General features: G+C 31.4%; 1 protein-coding gene and 1 long non-coding RNA gene across 3 annotated transcripts; both read left to right on the top strand.

Annotated features, from left to right (window-relative positions):
* The first annotated feature begins 6,537 nt into the window (after positions 1–6,537).
* On the top strand, positions 6,538–12,902 carry LOC146943412 (arginine/glutamate-rich 1 protein). 2 transcript variants are annotated; one of them, XM_085741689.1, is made up of 6 exons: positions 6,538–6,719; positions 6,940–7,136; positions 8,443–8,470; positions 8,590–8,805; positions 11,734–11,953; positions 12,475–12,902. In XM_085741689.1, exons 3-6 carry the CDS (start codon positions 8,466–8,468, stop codon positions 12,739–12,741), a joined length of 708 nt encoding a protein of 235 aa, XP_085597815.1. In that variant the 5' UTR covers positions 6,538–6,719; positions 6,940–7,136; positions 8,443–8,465; the 3' UTR covers positions 12,742–12,902. The 2 variants fall into 2 exon arrangements, with proteins under 2 accessions (XP_085597815.1, XP_085597814.1); XM_085741688.1 differs by lacking the exon at positions 8,443–8,470.
* A 3,219-nt stretch (positions 12,903–16,121) lies between these two features.
* Positions 16,122–18,258, top strand: LOC146943411 (uncharacterized). Its single transcript, XR_015025559.1, has 2 exons — positions 16,122–16,339; positions 16,467–18,258. It is a non-coding gene; the product is annotated as an uncharacterized LOC146943411 (long non-coding RNA).
* The last annotated feature ends 267 nt before the right edge of the window (positions 18,259–18,525 follow it).

The raw sequence follows: 18,525 nt of genomic DNA, 5'->3' as shown, positions 1-18,525 counted from the left end.
CCAAATAAAAACTTAAACATTTCAGGGAAACAATCATTTTTCCAAAAAAGAAAAATGGTAAAGTTAAAATCAACAACTATCACATATTTTCCCGAGCCACTTCAAAATCCTAATTTAGTTGAGCAATTACCATTCAAAGTTTGTTTGTTATAACAAAACATCTCATAATCTCACTAATGCATCAAAACTTTTTCATAACACACACACACACTCTTTCACACGCATTGCCTTTTCCATTTTTAGTGTAGAGGGTGTGCAACAAGGATAATGTTATTTTAGTGGAGAGACTCAACCGTTTTGTGATAACAATAACCAAGCAAGCATCAAGTTATGTATGGTTATATTTCAATTTCTGTGTCACATCAAACTTGCCTTTTCCATTTTCAATCTTCTCTTCTACAATGACAAAACACTAAGTCCTTTTATATATACCCTCATCATATTAATCACTTGATATTTTCAACAAAGAAAATCAACGGTATTGTTCTCATTCCAAATCTAAAAAATATTCATATAACAAACATTTTTTCATAACTCATCTCTATTCTTCTCCTTCTGTAATGCAACTCAATTTTTGTATAACTCTCTCTTATTCATATGCATATCAAACACATAATATAATAAATCAAATATTTTTTCTACATATAAATTTATTCCTTTTTACCCGTAACATACATCAAGGTTTCCTTTCCCTTTTCTTATAACATTTAATGTCAAACATTTTTTCATAACTCATCTCTAACTAAAACATTCAGAATCTCAAAATATTCATGAAACCTCTGTAACTCATTTATTCTCCTTCTTCTTATTTAATGATGCATCTCAATCATATTTTCATAACCATCACTTATTTCTAGGGCTCATTCCCTTTTCGTCATAACATTTTTTTCATAACTCATCTCAAACTCTCTTAATTATTCAGAATCTCAAAATATCATGTAATCTCTCTAATTCTCTCTTATTCTTCTTTTTACATAATACATATCAAACATTTTTTCTTAACTTTCTTATTCATATGCACCTCAAATAAATCAAACATTTTGTCTACATATAAATTTCTTCCTTATTACCTCTAACGTATCTGGGGTCTCTTCCCCTTTTCTTTATAACATTTAATCTCAAACATTTTTTCATAACTCATATCTAACGCTATCAAACATTTAGAATCTCAATATGTCGTGTAACCTCTCCAACTCTCTCTTATTCTTCCTCTTTCATAACGCATCTCAAACATTTTTTTCATAACTCTCTTATTCAAATGCATCTCAAATGTCTAGCAAAATAAATCAAACATTTTTTTATACTTGTAAGTTTCTTTCTTTTTATCTTCAATATTCCTTCAAGTTCCCCTTCCCTTTTCTTTATAACATTTAATCTCACCTATGTTTCTCTATTTAAATTATAAATATCATATCTTTTTACAACACAATGAACCAATTCATATTATTTATGGTAATTTATTTTGTCATAATCATCATGATAATTTTGGTGAAGACTTATGTTAACATAAATATGATACGTAACATTAAAAAATAATGCAACATCATTTAACCACTACACCTTGGCCAAACAATGGCCAACTGATACTTGCAATAACCCTAGTTTACAATGCATGACAACAATTTCTTGAAGCTTCACCTTACATGGTCTTTGCCCATCAAACAAGGTGTCTCCTCATCCCATAAACCAGTACAGAACATCATCACAATTAAAGTCTGACCCCGTAAAAGTGAGTTTATTTGAATTAAAAATTTCTTTTTTCCCCCACTATATATCATGTTGCTTGCTAATTGTTACAAGTTTCCTTTTATTTTCAGTTATGGGCTGATTTAAATAGATTTGATGTGATCTTCTGGGAGCAATAGTGGGATAAACATTGAAATTGTACAACATTACACAATATAATTACTTTATCTTGTCAATGAATCTGCAGTTTAATTACAATGTCACATTGATTCTTAAAGCTGAAAACATCACCCTACGATCCACTTATATAGCACTGGAAATCATTGAAGCTATAAAAATAAAATAAGATTTATCAGTTTGATCATTTACTATGGTCTGTTCGTGGTACTTCTTACTTAGTTGAGATACAAATGTGTTTCGATGCCACACCAATCACTCTTATGGATTATCCTATTCCTTTTGTTCAAAACATGGCAACAAGTGTTGATTACCAGACAATAAGAAAGTAGCGATGATGTAAAGTGTAAATAACAAATAATACAATAAACACGCTATTGAATATACAAAATAACCAATTCAACTTTTACTTTGTCGTGTTTATTCCCTCTATTCTCTATAGTATATATTAATTTGTAAAATTATGTCTACACATGCACACATACATACACGTAGGCGTGTGTGCGTGCGTGCGTACGCTCTATGTCCTTATGTTTTTTATAAATAATTTAATAATATATTTTAGCCTTTTTGTCTGCATGTGAAGCTTTTTTGTCTATAAAATATAATAAAAAAAATATTTTGTAGGTTTTGCTAAAGTTAAAGTTTAAGTAGTCTTACCCTTAGGTTGGTCCTAATAAATATTAGTGACTAAAAAAGTCAAATATATGTCAAGGGTACACTATGAATATTTCAGAAGCCAATGAAAAATTAATAAATCAAGTAAGAATGAAAGAAGAACGAGTAAAAGGGAGAAGAAACATATGAATGACTTGAGATCAATATGGAATTGACACAAAGATTAAAAGAAAAAATAAATCTACTATCACAATAAAAATTGGAACTACTATCAAAATTAGTAAAAGACTCGTGCTTTTGCACGGTTCATATAACATTGCGGTAGTTATGTTATGTAAAACGATTTGCCTCGTTGATATTGTCAAATGTTTAAAGATATTAAATTAAAAATTATCAGAATGTTGCTATTAAATATTTTTTCTTATATATTGAAAAATCTGTTAAATATTTGAATCTCGCATGTTGTGATATTATTTGCTTATATATACGAAAACAATTTTTATGTAAACATATGAGAAAGTTGATATGATTAAATATTGGAAAACGTGCGACTATAGTCAAAATATAATCATTAATGTAATTTTTATATTGAATCACTTTTTATTTCATATGAAAACACCGTTCAATGTTTGCACCACACTTCTTGTATATTTTATATGTTTATATCTACAAGAACAAATTTCTATGTTTATATATGTTAGAAAATCTATACGATAGGAAATTAGTTAGGCTTGGAAGATACAAAAAAATATGAATAAATTAGTTTATATTTAGCAAAATGACGATTGACCAGATAAAATTAAGAAGAATATGAGTTTAACCGAGAATAATTATGAAATTTTGCTTGAGTACAATTTTCTTATAGTAGTAGTAGTAGTTAGAGCTGCCAAATGGGCCGGCCCGGCTCGGCCCGGTCCAGGCCCGCTGGGCCAATGCATATAACTGGGCTGGGCCAGCCCGGCCCGGTTGATGCACGGGCTGTAAAATTTGAGCCGGCTCGGCCCTTACATGGGCCAACGGCCCGATGGGCCAGCCCGGCCCGTATTTCTTTTTTTATAATTAGTCACTCACCACTATTTTTTTCCTAAAATATGATTGGATGAACATAAAAGTGTAAGGAATTCTTACATTAACATTGAATATTAATGAAACTCTAATTTCAAAAAAAAAACATTGAATATTAATGAAACTCTATATTATTCATTCAATTAAATCAAATTAATAGTTTATAAACTTTAAAATCTTAAAACTTTAAGCTAAATTCATTCATTTTTATTAATTTTATTAATTCAAATATTTTTTATTGATAAATTTTAAAATAGTTGATAATTTTTTTCAAAAATATACTATTTTTTAACAAGAAATCAAATTAAATAGTAATAATGGGCCGGCCCAAAGCCCGATGGGCCAGCCCGGCCCGGTCCAATTTTTGTATGGGCCAAATGGGCTTGGGCCAAAAAAGCCCGAGTGTGTTTTTGGGCTAGTTTTTTAGGCCCGGCCCGGCCCAAAAATATAGGTTTTTGGGCCGGCCCGTTAGCCCGGCCCATTTTTGACAGCTCTAGTAGTAGTAGACACCGAAAATATCCTTACTTCCAAATTTAACACTTTGGAGTCAAATATCTCATGCCACTTTCATTTTTACTCATATTTTAAAACATTTCTATCATCTCTCTCACTTCACATTTCACTTTACATATATCACTGTAAAAATTGGAATTACAAACAAAACAGCGTAAAAAACCTTACTTTAAATTTTGATCATAAAAAACCTATACATATTTCAAAACTTTATATCATCTTCTTTCTCTGTTCGTCATTCTTATTCTTTAATCATCATCATTATTATACTTTTAATTATCAAAATAAAATAAATCTTTGATAATCATTTTATGAAAATTTCATAAAAATATTTCATACATTTTGTTTATCAAATAAATTCGTTTTATGAAAAGTCAATATAGATTTCTCGTACATGAATTTTTTAATAGATATCCGCCAAATACGAGCACCGGTATCTACACTATTTTTTTTATCAAATGTTACTATCAAGTATATTTGGAAACTATAAATCATATAAAATAATTTATAATCAACTAATTAAATTGTTGTCTGTTTGACCGATAATTCCAATCTTTTGTTTTTTTTTACTGTTTCAATAAGATAAGAGAAAAAACAATATTTCGTGATTAGTATGAATTATATTACTTTTTTTCAATAAGTTGTTGTTGCACTATCTAAAATTTATTTATTTTATATTACTAAACTTTCTATTTGAAATGATGTGATAACGAGATATTAAATATTTCAGTTTTTTTTTAATATTATAGAATTTATTAAAACTATGTTGATAATACATCAATAGATTTTACAGGTAAGTTTAATCATATTTTACTATATTATTATATTTAAATTACATTTTGAAATATATTTTTCATGTGACAATATAGTAAAATATAACTAAATTAGGATTAAGTGTCAGCATATAGTTATTAAACTCATAAAAATATGAATAGGTCCCAAAGTCTTAGCTTATCATGTAAAAATGTTAAAATTGTCAGGTCAGACGACATAATTAGGGTTCGAATCTCAGCTCATCCACTTGTGTGTGTGAGTTTTCCATGGCAATCACCGTTTTGTCTATCTATAAAAAAAAATTGGTATTTAATGTAGTTAGATGTAAAATATTGTGAGAAAATTGAAGAAATACAGTGAATATAGTTGAGTTATTTATTTATTCATACATTTTTTATACATTTGAGTATTTATTTTAATGATAGTTATTTTTTTTATTTTTTATGTGTATTTTATTTTCATCATTTCTCGTTATAAATAGCCTTGTTCATTGTCAAAAATTATATCATTCCTATCGAGGCTAAGAAAGAGATTGTCTTGCAATCTACTCTATTGTACGTTTTTCTTTTTATCTTAATCTTTTTATGCGATTAAATTTTATGTATTTTAATAGTGTGATGTGTTCATCATCCTTGTCCTCGTGAGCGTAGCTTAGTTGGTATGGACAATACATAGTAAAGTATGCGAAAAATAGAAACCCACATGTTTTTTTTTTATCATGTACTTCATTGAACAAACAAACAAAGGTAACCAATTTTGAATATTTATCTAAACAAGCAAAGGTAACTATTTTATCATGTTTTTTATCACGTACCTGGGTTTTTCACGCGAGCTTTCCAGAAACGAGTTCGATTTAGTGCTTCGCGTTCCAATAGAGATTCCAAACACCAATTTTCAGAGGCAATCGAGTTCCAAACGAGTTCTTCTCAATAATTTCCCCCCCAAATCGTGTTTCAACCCTCACCCTATAACATTTTTCTCCCAGATCGTGTTTCTTATAGTTAAAGAGGAGGGAAGATGAAAAGATGGAGACATGGGTGATTTGGTCTTTTTGCGCATCTCCTGATCCATTAAGGGCAAAAATGTCATTGCACCTACCTTCTGCTTACGTGAGCCACATTGCTAATTACCATCCACCTCATCAAAAATACGTAATTAAGATCAAATTTAAAATAATTAATATTTTGTAGTGGCAAAATGGAAAGATTAATAACTTCAGGGGTGAAATTTCAAATGACCTATATTTGCAGGGACAAAATGCCTATTTAAGCCAAACTCAAATAATATTTACATAGATACTTACGAAACATTAAGTACAACAACCTTAAAAGTAAGATATCTTCTTATCAATTGAGTAGACCTTTATTGACATTTTAGTATTGTTTTAACTTTTATTAAAGAAACATTTTAAATTCAATTTATTAATTTATTGGATAGTATATAGCTTATCCTCTGACTACTATAACTTATGGATGGATTAAAAATTGATTAAGCACTAAGCAATTACCTCGACATCAAGTAAGTACTTTTTTTGGTGTATCAAACAAGCTTAAGTCCGTCCACAAAGTACTTATAACAATTTTCTACGGACAATCCTATACTCCATACAATACGTAGCTTCACATTTTTATTGGTCTAATGGTTTTTGTGTAAAACGATTCGTTTTGAGTTTATTAGTAAAACGCAAATATAAAAAGTAGTTTCGTCCTTCTTCGTTCGTTTTTCTTCTCTTCCCCAATTTTCATTTTCTAGGGTTTGCAGATTTTCAATTTCCCAATTCCTCCATACTTTCATCTCGATAACCATAAATTCAACTCTATATCACAACACAACATCTCTCTTCCTTTTTCCTCTATTTCAAGTTTCCCTTCATTTTCATTTTTCAGGTGAATTTTTCTTCTTCTTAATTTTCACGCTGCTTCATACAATTAAATTGATATACGAAACTCTCGTAACGGATTCTCACTTTGATTTGCATCTCCAATTATTCACTAATTCATATTTTTCGTTCCAATAATCATTCAATAACTTGATAATTGGTTAATTGATTTGATTGTTTTGTGAAATAATTGATTTTTACTGAATTTGTTTGTTTTGCTTTAACAGGGAAACTTTATCTTTGTCTGATTGTGAAAAGTATATTTTTGAGCTCATTGGGGATCGGGTGTTGGGAGGATGCCTAGAGACTTGTCGCGATCCCGATCGCCTCCCTACAGGCGTAGGCATTCACCGTCACCGGTTGGACATAGATATAGCAGGAGGAGCAGACGTGATAGAAGCCGGTCTCCATATTCGTATAGCAGGTGACCCTGTTTGAATGTTTATTTTTCTATGTGATATGTACTATTGAGGTAGAATGATTTGGGACTCGTGTGTTACAAATTATTTGCTGTGTATCTATAACGCGTATGTGTCGGTATTTGCTGTAATCATTTATGATGTAAACTGTACCTGGTGGTGGCTTTGAGTAGTAGTTAACAATCCATATCACTGTTGCATTTGCTGAGATAATTTTTTTTTTAATTGAATTTGTTAACATCATATCTGCGATATACTATGTAAGTGTAACAATATACTAAGCAGTCTTGCTTTGATTTCTATCAAACGAATTTTTGAAGAACCTTGAATATGGATTAGTTATTAATGAAAAAAATGTGAGGGGTATATATATATATATATATATATATATAAATTATATTTGCTTTCAGGTTTGATGTTCTATGGACATAACATGGATGTTATACTATTAGAATAATATTCTTCCAAAATTGCATTTAATTAACCAGGGGTTAGCTTTGAGGCAAAACGTGTAAAATAATATGTTTTAGCGGGGCTTTTCTTCTTTCCATTATATTAACGTCTTATTTGGATACTAAAGAAATTCCAGAAAAAAGAGAGGATATCTTTGATAGAGTATTTGTGGAAAACTGACTATTTACTTTGTTTGAAGAAATGCATATGGCATTTTGACGAGGACATAAAATTGGGTAGTCATCACACTTTCAAGACCACAGAGCTATTGTGTATTTATGACTAAAATGTGGTGGTCAATGTTGAACCCCATGATTGATAATGCTGGTTATTTGTGAAGTGTAATTTGAATTCAATATCTACTTTGTAGTTTCTTATTATCATTTAGCTTATTTGTTGTACTTGTTCGATTGGATACGAATGGACGGCTAAATTTCTTTTAGTATGCCATTTGGAATTGGACCTCTTCTGTTAAGCTCAACTCGTTGAGCACTTGAACTATGGAATGAGATGCATGCTGTTATGCTGGATGATTGACATTGCTAATATTCAAGTATTTGAAGACCCTGTCATAAGTGTCCGGTGATGGTGTCGCATACTTTTTATTACTTGCTAATTGTCAATGGGTTTCTTTCTTTTGTGTGGTTTCTTATTTGTGTGCCGAGGTTGAAACTCATTAATGAAACATATATAGGACATTATTTAGAGAACAAGATAGGATATATGATATTTATAAAAAATAGGAAACATCAGTTTCTTCCCATAACATGGAAAATGAGGGATATGAACAGGTGGTGAGTTCTGATAAGTGTTTTTTCATTGCTCGTTTGTGACATTTGCTTCTTCATGTGATAAAAGATGGAGCAGACAATGATTATTTTATGAGGTAACTGTACATGTTTTCGTATTAACATGCTAGATGGTGGGCAGGCTTTATATTCACTTAAGATAGCTGTTTGGTTTTATAAGGGTTCATTGCTTATAATCATTTGTATTATCTCACAGGCGAAAAAGTCGTTCTATTTCACCAAGAGGCCGCAGAAGTCCTTCTACAACTACTTGGCGTCGCAGAAGTCGATCTCCAACTGCAAAACGATACAGAAGACAAAGAAGTAGGAGTTCCTCATTGTCTCCTGCTCATAAATCTTCCAGTTCAAGCCTCGGGTCAGTAGAGCAGAAAACTGCTATTGAGAAACAAAGGAAAGAAGAAGAGAAGAAAAGGTAGATAAAAAGCTTGACGTTTTGTTCTAATTCTGCCTTTTCTTCATTTCTATTTGATTTATGTTTTAAGATGGAAATCATTAGTTGGCTCTTTTGGTTTTTGATGAAAATTTCAGTATTTTATGTGTAAATTATATTTACTACTGAAACTTAGAACATTGACATTATTAATGCACATAACTTCTATGCACAAAAGATGTATATCATTGGTAAGACACAGACTGGCTGAAAATTAAGAAGGATATTATGGTTAACCTTTATAACCATTTCCTTTCTTTTGTTAAATTGTTATAGCTGGAAATTAGCATGCTCCACTTCCAGGGCATCTACTGATTTGTATTATGATTAATTTCATATTGTAAGAACATGTTGATATGATTCAAGACCTATTTACTAGGTAATGGAAAATTTTCCCTGCTTTTGCTCTTATCATCCATAGACTAAGGGCTATGCTACTATGTTTTGCCCCTATTGCTTCTCCACTCCATCCTTAGCCTTATAATATGAACATTATGATTTTTTGACTAGTTGATGGCCTTGTTGGCTTAAACAAAAAGAAAATAATAATTATGTAGAGGAATAGGATATTGCACTTTTTCTTCCACCTTATTTCTTATGAAGCAGAAAATACCTGTCTCCTTTGTGGATATCAGTATATGTTTTCTTGACGGGGTTTCTCGTATGAATTTGCAGAGGGGTTGGAAACCATACATTTTTTTCCTTAATTTTTTCCCAATGGTCTATGTTTTGGTTGTTTTTGGAGGATTTCCTATTCTCCCCTGCTTTTCGTTTGGATTTTTTCTTTTAACCCAGAAAGGAAAACATTGCATCTTACTTCTCTTTCTTTCTCTATTATACACGTCCTTAATTCTGGACTGAGCTCCATCCTTGCAGGCAGTAATTATCACATTGTATGATTTCATGTCTCATAATTTATAATTTTTGTACCAGCTTATATTTATTACTTTCTACTGCCAACAGCCACATAATATTTGTCGAGTCCCTGAAACTGTGTGGGTTTCATCCTGATTGTTCAGAGCGATTCTTCATCATTTGTGTGAGATGGAAAAGGAAATTGATCTATATCTATGCTGTTTGATTTATGCGTTTTGACACTGTTAATGTGAAATTATTAAAATATGTTGCACTTATTGACCATTTTTTTTCTTCACGACTTGTCCCATATCACCACTTTTATGGTACTTATTTGTTGAGGGCTTGAGGTTGAGGGTTAGAATATATACTCAAATACGATGCAACTTTTGATTAAAATGAAGTGAAATACTTCTCTCGTTACATAGTTAGATTATTTGATCTTCACAACACTCTAATTGGAATTTGGATATTTTGGGGTGCTCAAAGTCCACATTGAGTAGTATGAGATGCTCGGTGGAGTATTTAAGTGGCTTGGTTCTTCCCCTTTGACTGCTAACTTTTAAGGGAGGATTCCTCGAGTACTTAGATACTTATCACACTCCTCATTCTCTCTGCGCTGGTGGACAATTTCCATCAATTTACTTGCTGGATGCCCTAGTCTTCATTATACTGATCAGTTCTGCTTACTTCTAGTTCCATTGGTTTTCTTAAGAATCATAGATTACCTTCTTATAATTTTTTTTTTTCAATCTACATTTATCATTGGGGACGAAAATAACATTATGAATCGCAGTTAGCTAACTAACCATCAACTAATTATTGTTTACATGAATGAATGGTTACAGAAGATAGGATTTATAATAGGAATCCTATCGTTAGAGAGAATACTTGGGTAGACAGGTTGCTCTCATTGTAGAAAAGATGACAGTCTTGTCTTGTATGGTCTGTGCATGTTTAGAGAAGACCTTTAGCAACATTGTCACTGTCAAGGAGGTTGACCAGCTATGGATAGTTCAATAGAAAAGGTAGGGAGTACCAAGAAACACTATATGCCGACACTATTAAAACTTATTAGATGATAGGGTGTTATGGCGGTGTTTTTTTATCCTTGTAGCTTACTCCCATCTAGCGGGGAAAAATTTGGATCTTGGGTGGTAAACATTTTCATCAAGTTTCCTTCCCCCCCCCCCCCCCCCCCCATTTGGTGGGGCAAGGCTAAGATATGGGGATAAGTTGTTTAGGATTTCATCTGTTCTTGCACACAGTGAGAAAGATAGATCTAATCTTGTGACCCACCTCAAAGGGTCCAGGCATCAAGCCGGCTTACAGACTGGATTGTTTTTATGTTTGGACATGTTTTTCAGTTCAATTCTTTGGATGCAATGGTCATCCGTTCTTACTTTTCATTTAAAACTTAACCTTGACATTTTATTAGAGTAAATTATTGGCTATGAAGATAAATATCATTTTCAATAGTATTACATTGGGGCTGAAACATGGTTTTTCAATTGGCCTGATGCTTTAATCACTTAACTAGCAAAAGAATTTGACCTATTTTACTACAACTAAGATGGCAAAGATATATAATACAAAAATTCTAGTATTTCCATGATTAGTTTAAAACTGCAAAATGTTACTTTAATTTCTTCTCCACAGGCTTATCTGAAGGAAGGTACGGTACTGCTATAATTCAACTTGTTATGTTTGATGATCAAATTGGCTGCTTCATTTATCTACTGTTCACCAGTTTTGAAACATTTGTTTGGATCAGGATTCGATAGAGGTATGCCTTAAAAGCATGACCATTTTTTAGTGCCTTTGTCACCATGGAGGTTAGTTTGTCGTTGATTGTGGTTTTCTGTTACGTAGTTTAGGTAAGTGTAAAAAGAAAAAAGGGGAGAATGTAAAGGGGATTAAAAATTGAAGCAGGCATGTTTATTGTCCAGTTTCTATGTGAGATGCCAATGATAAAGAATATTGAGGCTACTTATATGTGGCACTCCCCTGTTTGTGTAGCCATTTTCCTGCTTAACATTTTGTATGCTTTCACAGGCGTCAACAGGAAGCAGAGTTGAAATTAATAGAAGAAGAGACTGCTAAGAGGGTTGAAGAAGCTATTCGTAAGAGAGTTGATGAAAGCTTGAGTTCTGAGGAGGTTCGGGTGGAGATTCAAAGGCGGTTGGAAGAGGGAAGAAAGAAACTTAATGACGAAGTCGCTGCTCAACTTCAAAAAGAAAAAGAAGCGGCTCTTATTGATGCTAAACAGAAGGAGGTATGTATTTCGGATTGCACTATACTCTGATTATTTCCTTTCTCTGGAGTGACCAACATATGAATATCACACTCTTCTGATTTAACAAATCTCCAGTCCTGCTTTTGGAATAAAATTTGAAATTTATTTTTGTTCTCCTTTTAATCTTTGAATTTGCAAATTTGTTGATTTGATATGATGGTGGAGTTTTGATAGGTTTACTTGACTTTTAGTTCATCTTATGTTGTTCCCTGAGCAAGTCCAAGGAGGGTACCAGTTGAGGGCTTTAATATTTTAACTCTTTTGATAATCCGATGAACATGCTTCAGTCTTTTTCGACTTTGTTTATGAAAAGCTCAAAAACTCGGTTTATACATTAAAATACAAAAAACATGTTTTAGTCTATGAAACATGATTTGGGGATTTCCAGTTCCAGCTTCTTTGTCTACATGAGACTACAACACTTATTTCCGCAGGAACAAGCGTAAAATCATCGGAGAGAGCTTACATTAACACTATTTATTTATGTTGTTGTTCTGCAGGAACAAGCTCGTAAAGAGAAAGAAGATCTTGAAAGGATGCTTGAGGAAAACAGGAGGAAGATTGAAGAATCTCAGAGAAGGGAAGCACTAGAGCAGCAAAGAAGGGAGGAGGAACGATATAGAGAGCTAGAAGAGTTACAGAGACAGAAAGAAGAAGCCATGCGAAGGAAGAAACAGGAAGAGGAGCAAGAACGTATAAACCAAATTAAGTTATTGGGAAAAAACAAATCCCGTCCAAAATTGTCATTTGCTCTCGGATCAAAATGACCGTTATGCAAGTATTTGTCTAGTTTATCTAAAGCGTTTGTGCTTAGTTCTGTAATTTGCATACGCAATTTAAGAAAATTAAACAGCCTCCTTGGCTTCACTGTGAGTGATATCATCAATTCTGTTTCAAATTTGCATTAGATATGATTTTCTCATGGCCACTTAATTTTCGCTACATGAGTCCTCGGCTATTACTCCTATTTACTGTGAAATTGAACTTTCTTGGTACAAGTCGAGCATCCTTTATATATTGTAAAACCAAAACGGAACAAAAAGAGTTGGCTCCAATTGCACGACCATTGAGAAACAGACCATTGGAACATGGAAGGTGATACGGGTGTGGGGACTCGATCATTATATTGACTTAACTATCAGAGTGTTTGCGGTTATACCTCTTTCAGAGCATTTCTTCCACCGATCTATATTTTTGAGATACTTTATATTTTCCAATAAACTTGAGTTCTGATTAGAACAAGCATAAATACACAAATATTAAGGTGTGTAAACGCCATGGTAAAATAGATAAATTGATTACAATAATGGCTGGTCAAAGACAAATATCTGAATTTGAAACACCGTTGAATCCAATCTAGTCTAGTACTGTAGTAGATTGTATTGTAAAATGAAAATTGGAGAAAGAAGGGTCGTTGTAGTTTAGTCCTTTATTTTCAGATTGTCTGTCATTTGGACCGTGACTGAGTGTTGGTGTGACACATTAATTTATCATCATTAACATATAATTACCGTGACCAGATTCATGCTGACACTTCCAAGTTCCAACCAATGAAACAACACCACGTCAAGAGAAAGAGTACGTGAATATTGTTTTGCTTCACTGGCCCCCCTCGATGCAAATGCAATGCAGGTGACAGTACTGCAACGCATTCATATCGAGCTCGTGGTGGCATGCATAATTGAATTGAATCAATGCAATGCTATGTCCTCTCATGAATTTATGAGAAATGTTTTTTAGTATCCACAAATCTTGACCTAGACATATCTATATAGATAGATTTTCTTGTTTTATAGTATTTTTGTTCTCTTCGAATGCATTTTCAAATAACATATTTCTTTTGTCTCATTTTAAGTGTTCTACTTGAATTTTACACATTTTTTAAAATAATGATTAGTTATATTGATTTTAATGATAGAAAATTTCGACCCGTTTAGATTGGTTTGGTAATGTTAACTTGAGACTTTGTAATGTGTTTCTCTCTAGTATCGAGTTCAATTCACTCCGGTATAAATTATAATATTCTCTACGTATATTTGCAGAGACTAATATATCGAGTTGATATGACCACAATAAGTGTCAAAATTCTCAATTCAAGAGATTTCACACTTACTGCAAAGAACTGCAGAAACTAAACCCTCGTGCTAGTAGGACCGTGATGAGCTGGTAGGACCGTGATAAATGTCAAAACTCTTCATTCAAGAGATTTAACACATGTATTCTGAGGGCTAAATTTGAACCCATCAAAGTGATCTAGGTATACCCATAGGAGGAGAATCAAATCTAAGACCTGATCTTGCGGAGGAGCATACTCCAAATCAACACCACACCAACTCAAATTGGTTTACACATGAACTATTTTACTATAAATGAAAGTGAATTTATGTTTTAGTTGAAAAAAGAAGCTGTGAAAGTACGGTATCGAAATACGGCATAAACAGTTCTGCTAAAAATGAAAGTGTTTTTATGTATTAGTTGAAAGAAGGAGCTGTGAAAGTAGTTTAATACTATATTATTACATTGCATTATGATTGGCTATATAATTGTGTTTAAAGGATCGGGTCAACCCTGGAAATACTTAAACCAAATTTGTCACCAATGAAATGATTTGTATTTAAAAATTATTTTCATTTCAAGGTTTAATTTGTATAGAATGTGGATATAATTTCTTTTGTTGCTAAAATTATGTTCGTATTCCTTTAATTTTGACCCATTCTCCGGATTAATCCTTTAATTTTTTTTTTAGTGTTTTTTTTTTACTTTCCTGAATTAGTAATTTATGTTATTAATGTTTGCACGGTTAGTTTTTAAAAAAAAGTACCATGACATTTCAATATTGAGAAAACGGACATCTTATATTCATCTTTGTTCTTTCTCCATTCACTTTCATATTTTTTCTACAATGTCTTCATCCAATAGCAATGATTAGATCTTACGAATCGAAAACAATGGAACATACATCTCTAGTGTGAGACGTAATGAATAGACACTTGAATGTTGTTCATCTCTAGTTCTGGAATAAAAGTTGTGGTTTGCAACATAAACACAAAAGATAATATAAATGATGACAATCCAAAGGATAACGTACATATGCAAACATAATATAAAATAAATGAATGATTCGGCCAATTTAAAAAGATTAAACTTAGATGATCATAGACGTAATTTTGTCAAAAGCGTTTTTGGACATATATACTTTTTTTTTTCCATGTGTATCCAATTATATATCCCATTGTAGATGTAAATATTTTTTATGATATACAACAAAGTTCCTTAAAAAAAAACATACAACAAAGTGATATGTGATTTGTCAAAAAAAATGATATGTGATATATAATTTGATTGGTGATACTACTTTTTTTTAAGGAGAAAAACAATTAATCTCTTAATCCCTTAATTATAGAGCAAATCATTGTCTATAGTGATTTTTATCAAAGTAACTTGTCAATCATATTATTTTCCCCTCAAAAAACATAAATGTCAATCATATTATTTTTTATAAAACCTTGCGCACTTGATGATAAACCATTGATTTTCGAGTATCACAACAAATTACTCATTTATGTTGTATCACCACAATGATAATAAAACTAATATTATCATAATGATAATAAGGTTTTCGAGTAAAACGAATATTATCATTGTGGTTTACATGAATCATGATCTTGTCATAACGGGCTTTATTTTTTTTGTGATTTACCTTTTTTCATATAAGAACTTATTTATTAGTATTGACCAAAATTTATTAGTATTAACCGTAAGATGGAAAACCTTATAATGTGAAATTGGTAAGAAATGAATTAGATTAAATAATAGGAAGATTTTTTGTCTTGAGAATCTTTTAAGATAAATGAGCTTTTGAAATGGTGCAAAGAATATAATACTTTTTGAAAAGGAAAAAAAATTCTGGCACTAAAAGTTTTAATGACAAAGATCGAGGAATATGATGTAGTAATCCTCGTTTAATTTGAATGAATGATAGTATTAAATTCCACGATTTACGTCCTAATTAAATTGGCCTTATTCACAAAGAATATTATTGGTAAAAGATGCTATAGTGACCGTTGGTTGAATAAGAGCGTTGATCACACGTGCCAAGAATCAACGTGAGCTCTTGTTAATTATCACGTCTTCTAAGCATTTTGTTAATTGTCAACAAGGTTAGGTTAGGTTTTAAGAGTATATAAATATGCGTGACACTCACATTTGCTTTTGCTATAGCTTATTATACATAAACATGCTTCTCTATGCTATGAGAATATATCATATATGGTTTGATTAAATTGTTTTAGCTATGTCTATATGGTGGTTGGAAATGAATTGAAAAGAGAGATTATGGTTGATGGGAATGTTGTTTGGCTCGAGGTAATAACTAACTCAATTTCTAATTTGTTTTTGAAGCTTTTCTTTGTTTCACTCTTTTGATTCCTTGAAAGTTGAAACTAAGTGAGCTTCAAAGGTTTGATTTTGTTGTGTGATTATCTCGGACCAGGCTTCATTCCTACCAACTCGATCTCTCTAAAGACCTTGATCTTGATCTTCTCATGGCCATGGCTAGTTTGAGGTAAGGTGATGCTAAAGTCACATCATGATAACTAGATTTTCTGGCTTGTGTTTGTTCATGTGTGTGAATTGAGAGATTTGCATGAGATTATCTTGATGAATCAAAAATATTCTAAGTAGTCCTTAAATTATCATTTATCCATAAAATTATCTGTCATTTTCTTTAAAAAAACAAAAGAGAAATTGATAAGTCAGAGATTATCTTGATGAATCAAAAATAGTTTAAGAGATTAAGATAATTGTTCCAAAATGACAAGGGGTAATTTAGAAATATATTACCTTTTTTTTATTTGTACACTTTATTTTTTCAAATCAATTTATACACTCTTTTTAATCTATATAAAATTGTCAAATTGATCATTCATGGAGGAAATGCTCAGAAATCCAAATGACTATAATTGTTTTTCTTGGGTTATGATTAGTGAGTGATTGTTATTAGCTTTTTCTAATTGATGTAAAGTAAACACATGGTACTTTGAATGTCTGCATTTTGTCAGTATACTTAACTTGAGGGTTTCAAATTCCTACCTTTCCTTTTCTTGCTAAAACTTTCAACTCAATCAAAATAGTTTGCCTTGTTTTTTTTTTTTTTTTTTTCAGCTAACAGCACATTACTAATTTATTTACTACAAGCGTTCTCTTTCCAAGATTTATGTTCTTGACATATCCATTATATACTTACTTTCATTCATAATTTTTTGTAGTTTATTAATTTCAAGACATTGATTTTTACAACTTTCATGGCAAAAATTCTCAAGTTTAGTTCGTTTTTTAAGTGAATGTTTGAAATCACGATGAAATATTATGATTTTGTTGAATCTCAATTGCATAGCTTTTGCAAAATCACCATGATTCAAAGTAATTTTGTCAAACTCTTGTTGAATTTAAACATGCATAAACACGAGATGAATATAATAATTTTAAAACAAAATTAGTATTAATTAGCATTAGCACAAACATTTCAGTTTCATTGTTGGTTGATTCTTTTGATCACAGGGAAGGAGGTGCAACTGGCGGCTGTTGCAGTTCTTTTTTGTTTTCTTGTTGTCTCTTTTTCTTTTGTTAGTTGACTCACATATTGACTATGACTAAAGTGTATACATTTCAATTTCCTATCAATTCAAGTTGTATATCTCTTTGTTGGTTGCATATATACAATTTGAAGTACATAAAACCAAAACATGAGTCAAAGATAACAATGATGTTATCTCCTAGAGAAAATGTACTTTTTTGTATTCCTTTGATCTGAATGCCATTCAGAAGGGAAAAATGGTACCTAGCTTTAGGAGGAAAAAGTGATGGAAAAAGACCAAGTGCTTTTTTTGGAAGCTATGGTAGTGAACATTTGCATTTGAAATGTGCTACCATGACCTTCAATGTAGTATTGATTTCAACAAATTTTCATTCAACTAAGAAATTATGAAAATGCATTTTTTTGTTCATTTATTAATTGTCATAATTTTTTAAGAATTTATATTGGCTTGACATAGTATAGTATAGTAGTATACTGATTTCAAATAGAGGCAATTGAGGCATACCACGTGACAATTGTAAGTATACTGATTTCTTGTTCTTGAATTCTGTATCTTATTCATTCATTTCCAAGCAATTTCTTTTATGCGAATTCAGACTTGTGCACAAGAAGACAATATATATATATATATATATATATATATATATATATATATATATGCAAACTAATGATACTGGTGAATGAGACATGATACAGCAGCAAGTAAAAGAGATTTACTTATTAATGATACAAACTAAACTGTTTCAGTTCATACAAATTTTCAGGGTTTAGGGTTATTAATGATTTAAACACGTAGTTATTTTTTAGATAAATTGCACTACAATTAGATAGAGCCTATAACACAAGAATCAAAGAAGAATAAACACTGTCTCAATTGTATCCTTTACAAAATTAAATCAATTTTATCTAAGAATACTCGACATACATGTCAAAGTCAATTTTCACCTCTAAAATC

Source organism: Medicago sativa, chromosome 2, assembly GCF_051527215.1.
Source record: "Medicago sativa cultivar Bolivia chromosome 2, Bolivia_mono, whole genome shotgun sequence".
NCBI classification, from domain to species: Eukaryota; Viridiplantae; Streptophyta; class Magnoliopsida; order Fabales; family Fabaceae; genus Medicago; species Medicago sativa.
The sequence above is the reverse complement of the archived record's forward strand: the minus strand, read 5'-3'. Positions and strand labels throughout refer to the sequence as shown.

What these genes read in the sequence shown, in the direction of transcription:
- LOC146943412 (XM_085741688.1), top strand. Translation starts at nt 7,009, where the DNA reads ATGCCTAGAGACTTGTCGCGATCCCGATCGCCTCCCTACAGGCGTAGG. An exon ending in AAAGAAGAAGAGAAGAAAAG is followed by an intron (nt 8,806 to 11,733) that starts GTAGATAAAAAG and finishes ATGCTTTCACAG; the next exon opens with GCGTCAACAGGAAGCAGAGT. An exon ending in TTGATGCTAAACAGAAGGAG is followed by an intron (nt 11,954 to 12,474) that starts GTATGTATTTCG and finishes GTTGTTCTGCAG; the next exon opens with GAACAAGCTCGTAAAGAGAA.